We start from the raw sequence: 14,147 nt of genomic DNA, 5'->3' as shown, positions 1-14,147 counted from the left end.
ACGTTTAAGGGGCCCTGGCCACCAATTTTCTCATAAAATGGGGGGGGGGCCTGGCCACCAATATTTTTTTCTCATGTGGGGTCCTAGCCACCAATATTTTATATGGGGGGGGCCCTGGCCACAAATGTTTTTTTATGGGGGGCTCTGACCACCAATATCTTTTTATTTTTTATTAACATGTGGGAACCCTAGCCACCAATACTTTTTTTGTTTTTTTACTGTGTGGTGGGTGGCGGACCTGTGGGGTGGGGAGGGTGGACCTGTAGGTGGGGCTTGCAGTGGGTGCAGCCCAGGGGGCCCAGGAAATTTTGTCGTATGTGGCCCTGCGATTTCTGATGGCGGTTCTGCCCCCGGGCCTCCCAGCAACTGCGGGGTCTGCTTACTCAGTTGTTACGCCACTGTTAACACACACACATGCAAATTCATGTGGCACAGGGTTTTTTTCATAAGAAAATTATAAAGGGTATAGAGTAAGATAACTCAGTCCTGGAAAATAATTAGGAATTTTAAGCAACAAACACATTTAGTGCACTACAGGTGTTGCTGGACTGCAACATACAAAAACAGGACTTAAAGGGATGCCGTCATGATTTTTATGGTATGGCAATTCTAAATTACACTGCAAATAATGAATTCTACCATGTAAAATGTCATTACTAACCCAAGAAGACAATTGTTTAGTTGTAATATTGGTGTGTAGGCAGCCATCTCAGGCCATTTTGTCTGGTCATAGGCTTTCAGAAAGAGCCAGTGCAGCACTACGAAACTGCTTTCTGACAGGCTATTGTTTCTCCTACATAATGTAATGGACAGTCTCTCAGTGACATGTTTTTTTACTATTGAGTGCTTTTCTTATATCTACCAGGGAGCTGTTATCTGGTTACTTTACCATTGTTTTGCTGATGGATTGCTGGTGTGTGTGTGTGTGTGTGTGTGTGTGTGTGTGTGTGTGTGTGGGGGGGGGGGGGGTAAAAACCCAACTTGCAGTGCAGCAGTAAAGAGTGACTGAAGCACAAGACACATGACTGGGGGGGGACCTGGGAAATTAACAATATGTATAACCCTATGTCATATTTCAAAATTAAATATAAACAAATCTGTTGGCTCTTTTGAAAAAGGGTTTCAGTGCAGAAGTCACATAGTAAAGTGCACAGGTCCCTGGTGCTCCAGCGAAAGCGTACGTGCACTTGTGGGGGGCGTGCGAGTGAAACCAGACGGCTGGCACTAGGACCTAGAGGCCTCAGGGTGCCTCTGAGGGAAATCCAGCCGTGATGATGATGATGATGTCAGAGAGGGCACAATGATGTTAGTTGAGGTTATGATGCTGGGGTTTCACTTCCAACTGGCTGGATTTCTGTCCAGTATTTTCAATGTTCTAAACTGGATAGAAAGTTTTGAACCGGACAGTCCTTTTAAAACTGGGATGTCCATTTTAAAACTGGACATGTGGCAACCCTTGCCCTGTCTATATTCTGCCTGATGAGTAAGCCCAAAGTATGAGAACTATTATAAAGAAACCAAGTATCCAAAAAGCTCTGAAATACAGAAATCCTTTTCGTTCTGTAATAATAGAAAACTGTGCTTGATGATAAGTAAGCCATGTTGAAAAAAAATCAAGGTGAATATCATAATATTTAGATGTTTTTCATTTATTGGTCACGCTCACACAGATACTAAGGCATGCCGCCCACGAGTCACGCCTTTTAGTAGGACAGTCCAGATATTCTGAAAACAACCAATAGTTTGCTAATCCATGCCGTGAGGCTGTGACGTCACGCAGTACGTAACGCCTTTGGGGCGTGACTATCTTAATGCACAAGTGCGAGCTACAAATAACAAGCGGCGTTCTGTGGTGGGGCCGGCAATTTGGCAAGATGTGTGCTCTGCTCACAATTATTATATTCGGTGCTTGGGGCCCCTGTACCCTTGGGCCCCCACCCCGCAACAGTGGGGTCGGCTTCCTCTGTAGTTACGCCACTGGTGACAGCCAATCACTATGACAGTTACACATGACTATAAACCTAGTGAGAATTAGGAATGAATGGATATTGGGAAGTTGCATAGAGTTACATTGTTTCAGGAGTCAAAACCAGCAGTCCAGAGAACAGAAAAGAATGAAGAATGCATGTATATTGGGAAGTAGCTTAGAGTTAAAAGGTTTCAGAAGTCAGAAACGGCAGTTCAGAGAACAAAAAGGGGCAGACAGCCAATCGCAGTGACAGTGACACATGTCTATAAACTCAATGACATTGAGGAATGAATAAATGTTGGGAAGTTGCTTACAGTTACAATGTTTCAGGAGTCAGAACCAGCAGTTCAAAGAACGGAAAAGAATGAGGAATAAATGGATATTGGGAAGCTGCTTAGGGTTACATTTTTATCAGCCAAAAAAGTTTTTCGCAAAAAGACATTGGTTTCTAAGTGTCTAAAAATGAAAGAAAAATCATGTTTCCCATAAAACAAACACATATATCAGAAACACAATTTATCGCCAAAAAAGTTTTTGGATTGAGTTCCTCTTTAACCCTTTCACTGTCGGCTGATATGGTACTTATATTGCCAGACCATTTTGCTATCTTTCAGTTTAGGGGTCTTTCCTGGGAGGGTCTTTTAGTTTACCCAGGAAAAAGATATATAGTTTTTTTTAGGGATGCACCGAATCCAGGATTCGATTCTGGATTCGGCCTTTTTCAGCAGGATTCGGATTCGGCCGAATCCTTCTGCCCGGCCGAACCGAATCCGAACCTTAATTTGCATATGCAAATTAGGGGCAGGAAGGAAAATTGTGTGACTTTTTGTCACAAAACAATGAAGTAAAAAATGTTTTCCCCTTCCCACCCCTAATTTGCATATGCAAATTAAGTTTCGGATTCAGTTCGGTATTCGGACGAATCCAAAATAGTGGATTCTGGGGTTCGGCCGAATTCAAAATAGTGGATTCGGTGCATCCCTCGTTTTTTCAGGACAACCTAAGCTTTCAAAATATGTTAGAATTGTGATGTAATTCCACTTCTGTAAAAAGATATAGGCTTCTAAGTGTCTAAAAACTGAAAATCAAATATATTTCCCATAATACAAACACAGATATCACAAACATGATTTATTTTATATAAGATAACACAGGAGATTTGGAAAGTTCTATGTCTCCTGAATGCGTCAATAGGAAATATATATAGTTTTATGGAGATTTCTCACTTGTATAGATAAAGAAAAGGAATCCTGGGAATGAATTCCAAAAGGATTCCTTTTCTTTAATTAAATCTGTATGAGGCAGTCTCCTCAACCCTAATGACTTGTATGCAAAATCACTTGTATAGATGAAACACTACAAGCAGCACAAAACTGCATACTTCTGATTTCAAGGCCAAACATTCCACTAAAAATAGGTTTACCCTAGAAAACGACACATTATTAGAAAGAACAGATTTGGCATATCCAACATAAGTAAATATATATTTGTACAGCCAGCATAGAGTATAGGTATTCCCCTGTACTAAGCACAATTCAGCAGGAACAGCCCCCAAGTTTGCTGTACAGTGAGTCCTGGCTTTTTTTATGGCAGCTGAGATTCTAGTTATCTGTATAACAGATATGATGTATAATATGAATTCCAGGGGTCCACTGAACATTTTGTTGCCCATTGTACATAGGATTAATAAAGTATCTGGCGTTTAGACACCCAAAATGAAGTTAGTGCATACACATGCCTCTGCAGCTCTATCTGGGGTGCGCAGGCGCATCAGCGGGCGCAGTTATCATTGGTGACTCAGAAGATACTCACCAAGTTCCGCTCCCTCCTGTTCTGCTCCTGACTTTGGCAAAGTTCTCGCTTCGTTGGAACCAATTTAAAGCTATGACTTGGCTGCTTCCTAGACTTGATTCTTCTCCTCTGGCTTTGATGTTTCACTGACTTGGGACTAACCGTCTTCTGTCTGCACTCGCTTCACGTCTTCCTTTTCCCTAGAAAAGTTTGGAAGTGTAAATTTGCTGTTAGATGGCTTTCTCCTGCAAAGATATTGCACTTTTTTACTGGCTCTCTGGAACAAGACTTGTGTTTAAAGGGTTGCTACACCTTTAAGTTAGTTAGTATATAATTGCATGGCCGATTCTAAAAAAACTTTTCAATTGTTCTTCATTATTTATTTTCTATCATTTTTTCAATTATTTGCCTGCTTCTTCTGACTCTTTCCTGCTTTCAAAATGGGGTCACTGACCCATCTTAAAAACAAATGCCCTGTAACGCTACAAATGTATAGTCATTGATACTTTTTATTACTCTTCTGTCTATTCAGGCCCTCTCCTATTAATATTCCAGTCTGTCATTCAAATGCATGGCTGCTAGGGTAATTTGAACCCTAGCAACCAGATGGCTGAAATCGCAAATGGGAGAGATGCTGAATAAAAAGCTAAATAACTCAAAAACCATAAATAATGAAAACTGATTGCAAATTGTCTCAGAATTGTCCCTCACAGGTTGAATTCTCCTTTAAGGGGTTCAAAAAGTAAGCACAGAAAGTTCAAGAGGAGCTAGAGAACCGAGTTACAGCCCTACAGGATGAGCTGGCTGTCCACCAAGTTTAGCCAATTGCAAACAGCGCAGGAACAACTCAATATTCTTGATTTTGAGAGCAGGCAGGGAGAATGCTAGCGCACCTGGATAGAGTACAGACAACCACTCTGCCATTACCCTACTAAAACTCCCCACTAGAGAACTAACAACCGACCCAACCCGTATCCAACAAACCTCTAACATACTTCTATTCCTTCCCTATATAGCTCCAGGCTCAACAAAGACCACCTGGGAAAAATACACCAATTCCTGCACTCCCTTAACTGTCACAAACTTTAACCTGACCATGCCAGTGTTTTTAGACTAACTGTGACTGAAGTGCAGAAGCCATAGACTTGTTCCCTAATGGTCTGCCCATAGAATTCTACAAGCCTCACATTAAGTCCCATCATATTGAGCTGACATGTAGTAATTATCTTTATTAATAACTTATCAGCCTTATATTGTGACATTTATATTCTGTATATTGTGAGTGGGTCCCTAAGCTCAGTAAGTGACGGCAGCACAGAGCATGTGCAGAAAATCAGCAGAAAAGAAGATGGGGAGCTACTGGGGCACATTTGGAGACACAGATCTTTACTGCTAAAGGGCTGTGGTTGCCTTGGGCTGGTACAGAAGCACAAAACATAATGTACAACATTTCTAGCTAATTCTTTAGTTCAACTTTAGTTTGAAGGAACCACAGTGATACGGATAACCCAATGGTTGCACTGGTAAAGAAAGGCCACTCCAAGTGCAAATTCTCACTGGTGTATAGGAGTATCCGGGAGTATATAAACAATAAGTCTGAGTTCAAGTGCCGGGTAGCCTGGGAAGAGGAGGTGGGCAACCTGACAGATACACAATGGCAACAGATATTATAGACTTAAAATCCTACAGCTTTATCTTGTGTATAGGGCTTATCATACCCAAGAAAAGTTGCACACAATAAACCCGGAAATCTCACCACTACGCCTTTGCTGAAAACAGCATATTGCAGTTTCACACCCTTTTGGAATACCCAGCACTCCAAAGATACTGGGCAGAAATAGTCTCTACCCTAAATGAATACCTACCTGAGAAGGTGGCTTTTTTGTCACAAAACAGGAAAGTAAAAAATGTTTTCCCCTTCCCACCCCTAATTTGCATATGCAAATTGGGTTAGGATTCGGTTCAGTATTCGGCCGAATCTTTCAAGAAGGATTCAGGGGATTGGAAGATTCCAAAATAGTGGATTCAGTGCATCCCTACTTTAGACCCTATGGCCTACATCCTGTCTATAAGGCTTTGAAAAGGCAACAGCCCTGCCATTGTTTGCTTGCTAACCCAAGGAATTTCTGCTAATGTATTTCCTATACAAATTAGTCGGCACCATACCATATGCCTGTATAAATTGTACATCCAAAAACCCCAACCCTCATCCTAGAACACCCACTGATACGCAATAGCTTAATTATATGGCACCAGCTAAACAAAAACTGTTCACTGGCTCCATATCCATCACCGCTGACCCCAATAAAAAACAATACTGACTACTTACCTGGGATTGAAGATAAGGGATACGAAACTGTTTTTGGGCTCCAGAATCTTCAATCGAGGCACCTTCTAGGCACGGAAAAAGACCATATCCCCATGTTCCTAAAAAACAAAGAAAAGCAGTGAGTTGGAAACAAGTGGAGGTACCTACAGCTGAAACGTTATATCAATAGGAAATACTGTGTGTAGACCACTAACCAGCTTTGAAACATATAGCGCTATAAATACACGTCACAGACTCTTTCTAACGTTGGAACACAAACTCCCCAACTAACCCAACTGTACTTGTCTTGGGAAATGGACTCAAACCACAATCCACGAGCAAGATTGGCTGGACATATTCCAAATAATAAAAAAATGCTCAATAAGCAATAAATACAATTGTAACCCCCATCTCTACCTGAAGAATGGATGCCCTACAAGCAAAGGCCCAAACCGGTTGTACCAGACTAAGCAACAGAAGCAGCACTGATTGATACCATGGCTGATGAATGAATGGATCCAACAAATATGGCAGCGCAGTAACTGCAGTGATTCAATAGGCCACACATACAAAGCAATGTTCTGTGTACTTAATAGGCTGTGTATGTAGTGCACATCTAATTAGAAATAAATGCCATATAAACCTCACTCATCAACAAGGGACACTTCTCCTTTAAGAGCAGGGAACAGCGGTGACTTTCCACATGGGGATTTGACAGTTGGTTTAGTCCGTTGGTTGGCACTGTGGTGAGAGGTAAGCAAACTTTCCCTCTGGGCATTTTTTAGCCAAGTAACCCTTATTTTAGTGCAAAAAGAGGGGGAATTGGGGCGATATCTGCCCCCAGGCTAGCGGGTGTTGTGTCTCTCACTGATTTTAGTGAGTTTGGAGATTTTTTCCCTAACTTGTGCTTGGGAGATGCCTTTAATCTTAGTGTTGGTAGGGAGACACAGACCCTGGATTTGGCAATTAATGCAGGACTGTCGGCAGATATTCACATTATCTACTGAAGGTAACATTTGGGGACCCCTGTACCACAACATAAGCTGATAAATTAGTGTTCCCAGTATTGACAGGCTCCTTAGAGATTTGCCCTTTGCCCCCTGGGTGTATGATGTGCCCTGCTCTTATGTACCAACATTGTAGCTAAATACATGTTCCCTTTATACAAGTCTGGAACTAGGGGAGAACAGCAGATGCACGTGCCATGGGGACAGTCGGGGGTGATAGCAAATAAGTGGAGGACATACAGCAAGGTCCCATAGAAGAGAGGAGACTTAGGGATTTGACAGTTGGTTTAGTCCGTTGGTTGGATCTGTGTTAAGTGTATATTCCATCTGAGAGATTTTCTGACAAACAACCTTAACTATAGTAAAAGAAAGACGGGAAAAGGTTGGGTGATGCCCCCAGACCAGCAGATGTTGCTCCTCTCCCTGATTTTAGTGAATTTGGAGACTTTTCCCATAAAATGTGCTTGGGAGATGCCTTTAATGTTAGTGCTGGTTGGGAGACACAGACCAGGATTTGGCAGTTATTCAGGGCTTTCAGCAAATTGACTGTGTGAGGAAACTTTCAGCATTCTAGAAACTGAGGCCCAGTACCTGCTAGAAGTGACACAAAGCTCAAGTTTAGGGGAAAATAGATCTCTGCCTTCCTCTGTATTATATAGGAAATATTAAGTACTAAATTCATTAACTTGTCTTTTTATTCTCTTTTCTATACAGATTGCTACAGTGCTTTTCCTGCATTTTTGGACAGCGACTTCTGTGCTTCAGACCTGCCCAATAACATCTGGGTTTTTTGGCTTCTCCATTGTTCAGTTAATAACATCTTCATCTGAACAGTGTAAGAGAGAGCCAGGGGTTCCTTAGGGAAGGCCCCCCTCGGGGTGGCCCGGCCTTGTGCCGCCCCCTTTTTTTCCCCCTTAGGAGAATCTTCTTTAAGAGGTAATCTTGCAAATTCAACTGATACAGCACTTGATTTCTTCTTCAGCGAGTCTGTCCTAAATTCACTTGGGGGGTGGAGTCCCACGTGGCTTTGTGCATATGAGCCCATACGGTTACTGTATATGGGATTTATAAGAAGCAAATCCATCAGCATCGTTAATAATGGGCTTTTATCATTGAGTGGAACAATGTTTCATATAAATGGGGGAATACAGATAAGGAAATAAATGGATGGCCTGCCTTTTAGTTAACTTTTAGTATGTTATAGGATGGCTAATTTTAAGCAACTTTCAATTGGTCTTCATTAACGTTTTTAAAAGCTGCTGAAAAAAAGCTAAATAACTCAAAAACCACAAACAATAAATGATAACCGAATGAAAATTGTCTGAGTATATCACCCTCTACATCATACAAAAAAATAATTTAAAGGTGAACAAACCCTTTAACTGTGACTTCATTTTGCCTGATTATGTCCATTTGTCCTTTTAGATTTCGACGATGGAGAAATCATTGAGAAATCCATCTCTCAAGGTAATGCCTGTGTGTTAAAAGTTCCTCTCTCATCTGAACTGGTGTTTCCCTTTCACTCTTCTATAAGCAGCTGTCTGGCTGTCTGCGCCGTTTCCTTTATACATATAGGTGGGAGCTGCCATACCATTTGCATCTGTGCAGGTAGAACAGACATCCAGGGAATATTATCACTATGTTTATTTCCTTTTCAGAATACAATGTCCTTATTCCTGGCATGTTTGCCCCATAGAAACCACAAGCCCTTTTCTGTCTCTACTCTCCTCAGAGCGAGACTGACTATGAGCAGCATTTAGAGCCCTTTAGTATTCTGTCACTAATGCTCTTTCCTTTCACTTACAGACGCTGTACTCCGTCCTGAAGAACTTCAGGGAGGAATATACAGACTTTGAGGCCCTTGCCTCTTATTACGGTAAAATCCAATATTCTTTATCAGTCCCTAATGTTGTTAGTTTTATTATATGTGAATTCCTTTCACCCTTTAGCTCAGTATTTAATGGAAATGTGTTTTTCCTGCAGAAGATCACTACCAGGACCAAAACAGCAAGAACCTCAACCTGTAAGTAAAACATAAATGGACATGTTGGGAATCATTTGCTATTGCCCCAGGGCTTATTGCAAGGGCAATAAGGCTGGAAAATATTTTATTAATGCTCAGTGGTATTTTTCTTTTTCAGAAAACACTTCCTTCTTACATGTGTTGAGGACCCGAGGATGAGGGCTAAGGAGAACATTGCCCAATACATTTTAATGCTCGACTCACTGGTATGTAATGCAGAATAGAGGTTTTGATAAATAGGGAACAAATGATATTAGATTGCCAGCTCTTATCTCACGCTTCTTTCTTTATGTTACAGGAAGTGCTCAAGAGGGAACGTGCCTCCCTCAAGAATGCCAAGCTGCCTCCTGTAAGTGTCACTAGTATTATTATTATTATTATAGGAGAGGTTATTATTCACTGTGTGTCTCTATAATAATTAAGAACAATATTATTTATTCTATCTCCTGCTCCCCAGGGAGGAGGGGCGGGCATCTAAAGTCAACCATCCAAGTGGCATTTTCACCAGCAATAAAAATGGGGTTATGCACAGACACTGCGTAGAGTTTCATTACAAGGGGCCACATGGGCACAATATTGGCATTGGTGCAAAGAAGCGCTTAACACTGACTCTCTTCTTCCACAGGGTCATCCAACACGACTGCAAAACCGGAGGCAGAACTATGAGTATCTGCGGCTGCAGAATGTAAGTTCACCTGGACAACTGTACATGGGGTGATTTGGGGGCGAACTGGTTTTTCTCCCAATGATGAGAAAAGGCTGATGCTCATAATTACAATGCCTCAACATCAACTGCCGGCGGGGAATCCCACACCCTCACTGCCCTCAGCATATAAAGGTACTATTAGCACACGTACAGGCATAATCCTAATTGTCTCCATTCTTTCCTCTTTGCTCCTATCCTTGTGCCTCCCCTGTGCTGACAGACCATCAAACATCACTTTCGGCATTTCCACATCGAGCTCTTGAGGGAGCAGAAGCTGCGGGAAGCTGCTCGGTATGTACTTTGCAATAACACTTTTAATTACAGTTACTGGCACATAACATATTTAAAAAATAGATGTTTTCTCATAGCTCTGGGTGCTTTGGCCATACTAATAATAAATAGCACAGAAACTTGTGGAACTTTTTTAGGTCCCTACAACCAAAGCACCTATCTCCGCATGTATCACTGCGTGAAACCCAGCATGGAACTTACTCAGCTCAGTAACTGCCCAATGTGTTACAGTAGGGACAGGTGTGTAGCAGGTATAATGTTATTACTTAGGTACAAGTCTATCTGGCTATGTTAATCCTCCAGTGATCAGAATTGTAGTTGCAATACTTTGGAAACATATGACAATAATGACTCAATATTTTACATGTTCTTCCCTTCAAACCTAGTAAGAAACAAACGCACAAACAAACTCCTGCAGCTAAAGAAAAGGAGCATGGAGCCACTGCAGCAGCAGAAGAGGAAGCCCTTGCCTCACAGGGGAAAGAAGGAGCAAAAGAGAAAGAAGAGGAGGAAGAAGCAGCTCCAGGAGAAGTACAGCAAGCTCTTGAAGAGAATGAGAAAGAGGGAGCAGAAGAAGGAGGTCCTGCAGAAGATCAAGCCCCTGCAGTGGAGGAGAAGATGGAGGAGCAATCTCCTGCAGTGGAAGAACAGGCAGGAATGAAGAGGAAAAGAAATGAAGAGGAAGATCCAGCAGCGGAGAATAAAGAAGAGCGAGTAGATGGAGAAGAAGCTCCTCCGGAGGTAGAAAGGCTGACCCTCCGAAAACGGCCAAGGAAGGACTACAGAGGATTTAGGTAATATATCTAATTATTGGCTGTTGCTTTTCATCTGCAGAGTAGAATAAAAGAATGGCGGCCACAGTGGGAATGGCTCCTTCTACACTCACGTGCTGATCGGTCATGGTGCGTAACTGCTAGGCGGGTGTAGGGGTGCCTTTAGGTTGTGCCAGGTACTCTGGGTAAGAATCTGGCCAAGACTACAGATATCAGTTCTGATTCTCTAGTAGGCCAATAAGGGGGGAGGTAGGTAACTCTGATAGGACTGCTGTAGCACTGGCTCACATATCCACCTTTGGGAATGGGTTTCTCACTGGAATCAAGACTGGCACCAGGTGATCAATATAAAATAAAAGGTGCCATGCCAGGTAGTGGATATGCTGTAGAGCCAGAATGAGCCGTTTATATAATAAAAAAAACAAGTATTAGTCTGTAATTATTTTTTATTTTAACAATTTCTAAACTTTTTCTTTTCAGCATTCCACCAGAAGACTCTTCAGACAGTTCTGCTGCCAGCGACGCAACCCTGCTCCTTGCATGCCTTCTGTGGCTGTTTGTACATATTTGTGTGTTTGTGTGTGTCTATGTGTGTCTGTGAGTGTTTGTCTATGTTTGTGTGTGTCTGTGTCTAGCCATGATCCAGGGTATAAACCGACTGCCGTTTGAAGGAGTCAGGAAGGAATTTTTACCCTCAGTTCAAATTGGCCAAGTGCTGGGGTTTTTTGCCTTCCTCTGGATCATCAGCTGTTGATTATTGTTGATGCCCAACAATAATTGGATATTTAAATCAATAAATCTCCTGTTCCCACCAACAGGTTTCCCATAAACATGTCTCTGTATTTATTGAATAACTATGGTGAATATTGAAGGGAGGGTCTCCTGTGCCTCATTCTGCTTAAGGTGACTGACCAATTGTGTGAAGGGATGTGCGTTTGTGTGTATCTAAATAATACCGCTGGGGCTGATGAACATCTGCAAGTGCAGAACAGGGTTGGGTAAAACTGTGTGGTGTTGCTCAAAGATGGGTTTAATTGAAGAACTGGATGGTTTAATATCTCTGCAGGTGAGTTGCTATAGTGGGTTCTGCTGTGGGACTGGGTTAATATGTACATGATGGGGCTGAAAGACACAGATATAAGGTCATTCTACCTACTATAGTATTATTCATACTGAACTCTAATGATTGGAATGTATTAAATATTGCTTTACTCAATAGGCCACAATCCAACCGCATTTCTAAGATTATGCCCCATTGATACTATAACAGGCATTTAATAAATGGATATGCTTGATATAGGGGGATGTTTATGATGGATTTGTTTTTAGGTAACTCTCTGTACAGGTTATGAGAAGCTTTTGTGGTGGTAGTGGTGGTGGGGGTCCGGCTAATGGACAGAGAAGCATTCCATTCCTTCTCACCCCACACAATCCCCTCTAAGACCGACTGTCAGCAGAATTAACTCCTGTAGCAACACAGTACTCCACATTCAGATCTCCATGGACTTTGTCAACAAAATGCATGAGGTAAAACAGGAGACCAATGAGACTATGGGGTCCTATGATGTTACATCTCTTTTCACGTGCATACCCACATCTGAGATAATTGGAAGGCAATTAAAAGACAATGTGTGTAAGGAACTTCTTTGATTTACCTGGAAGGGGTATCTGTTCCTGCAAGCATTGCTGAGATCAGTGATCACAATCTCGACACCTTTAACCCGAGCCAAATCAATGGCACCACGGAAAGAGTATTTTCTGTAAAGGAAAGGACAGTATACAGTATAAAGGAACATACTGGGGGAGCTGGTACTGTGTATTATTTGGCACTTGCTAATACAGTTAACACATATTGACAGATGTTTATAAACCAAGTGAGAATGAGGAGTTCATTGATATTGGGAAGTTGCTAAGAGATACATTGTTTCAAAAGTCAGAATCAGCAGTTCAGAGAACAGAAAGGGACAGAAAGAGAGTGACAGCAAATCACAATGACAGTTACACGTGACTATAAACTTAGTGAGAATGAGGAATTAATTGATATTGGAAAGTTGCTTACAGCTACATTGTTTCAAAAGTCAGAACCAGCAGTTAAGAGAACAGAAAGAGACAGACAGGTAATTGCAGTGACAGTTACACATGTCTATAAACCTAGTGAGAATGAGGAATTAATTGAAATTTGGAAGTTGCTTAGAGTTACATCGTTTAAGGGTCAGAGGTACATTGTTTCAGGAGTTAGAACCAGCAGTTCAGAGAACATAAAAGAATGAGTAATGAATGGATATTGAAAATGGCTTAGAGTTACATTGTTTCAGGAGTCCGAACCAGCAGTTCAGAGAATAGAAAAGAATGAGGAACGAAAGGATATTAGAAAAATTGCTTAGAGGTACATTGTTTCAGGAGTTATAACCAGCAATTCAGAGGACAGGAAAGAATGAAGACTGAATGGATATTGGGAAGCTGCTTAGAATTACATTTTTATCAGCCAAAAAAGTTTTTGAATGGAGTTCAACTTTAACCCTTTCACTGCCAGCCAATTTGGCTGATTTGGTACTTTTATGTGCTCTTTCACTTTAGGGGCCTTTCCTGGGCGGGTCTTTTAGTTTACCCAGAAAAACAATATATCGTTTTTAGGACAACCTAAGCTTTCAAAATGTGGTAGATTTTTGGTGTAATTCCACTTCTGTAAAAAGATATTGGTTTCTAAGTGTCTAAAAAATCATGTTTCCCCTAAATCAAACACATATCAGAAACATAATTTATTTATGTAAGAGAACACAGCAGATTTGGAATGTTCTATGTCTCCTGAATGCGCCAATACCAAATATATATAGTTTTATGGAGATTTCTCACTTGTATAGATGAAAAACTCCAAACTTATGTCATTCTGTTATCACAGAACTTCTCAGTGACTTCTAATATCCTTATCATTTAAAGAAGGGAGTATGTTGTCTCTTATAGTATATGAGTGATGCTCAAAGATCTCTGTATAACTCAACCTGCAGCCTCATGACTTTATATGGTCACAGAACCCCTCAGTGAACGCAAATATCCTTAACATTTACGGTAGGGGGCACACAATCTCTTAAAATACCTGTGTGATACTTAGGGTCCACTGTATAACTTAGTCCACAGTCTTGTGTCTTTTATGGTCACAGAACCCCTCAGTTACATCTAACGCCCATATCATTTAGGGGGTACAGTATCCCTTAGAGTCCCCTGTATCACTTAGCCTGTAGTTCTGCACCTTTACATGGTCACAACCTCTCAGTGACTTCT

The 14,147-nt window shown here is 41.4% G+C and overlaps 1 protein-coding gene across 1 annotated transcript; it reads left to right on the top strand.

Annotated features, from left to right (window-relative positions):
• Positions 1-7,992: 7,992 nt before the first annotated feature.
• Positions 7,993-11,698, top strand: LOC121396974 (myb-like protein X). Its single transcript, XM_041572650.1, has 10 exons — positions 7,993-8,011; positions 8,501-8,542; positions 8,882-8,951; positions 9,059-9,098; positions 9,217-9,304; positions 9,397-9,447; positions 9,724-9,783; positions 10,025-10,095; positions 10,482-10,889; positions 11,349-11,698. Exons 2-10 carry the CDS (start codon positions 8,510-8,512, stop codon positions 11,467-11,469), a joined length of 942 nt encoding a protein of 313 aa, XP_041428584.1. The 5' UTR covers positions 7,993-8,011; positions 8,501-8,509; the 3' UTR covers positions 11,470-11,698.
• Positions 11,699-14,147: the final 2,449 nt, after the last annotated feature.

Source organism: Xenopus laevis, chromosome 8L (assembly GCF_017654675.1).
Source record: "Xenopus laevis strain J_2021 chromosome 8L, Xenopus_laevis_v10.1, whole genome shotgun sequence".
In the NCBI taxonomy this organism is placed as follows: Eukaryota; Metazoa; Chordata; class Amphibia; order Anura; family Pipidae; genus Xenopus; species Xenopus laevis.
This window is presented reverse-complemented; position numbering and strand designations above follow the sequence as displayed.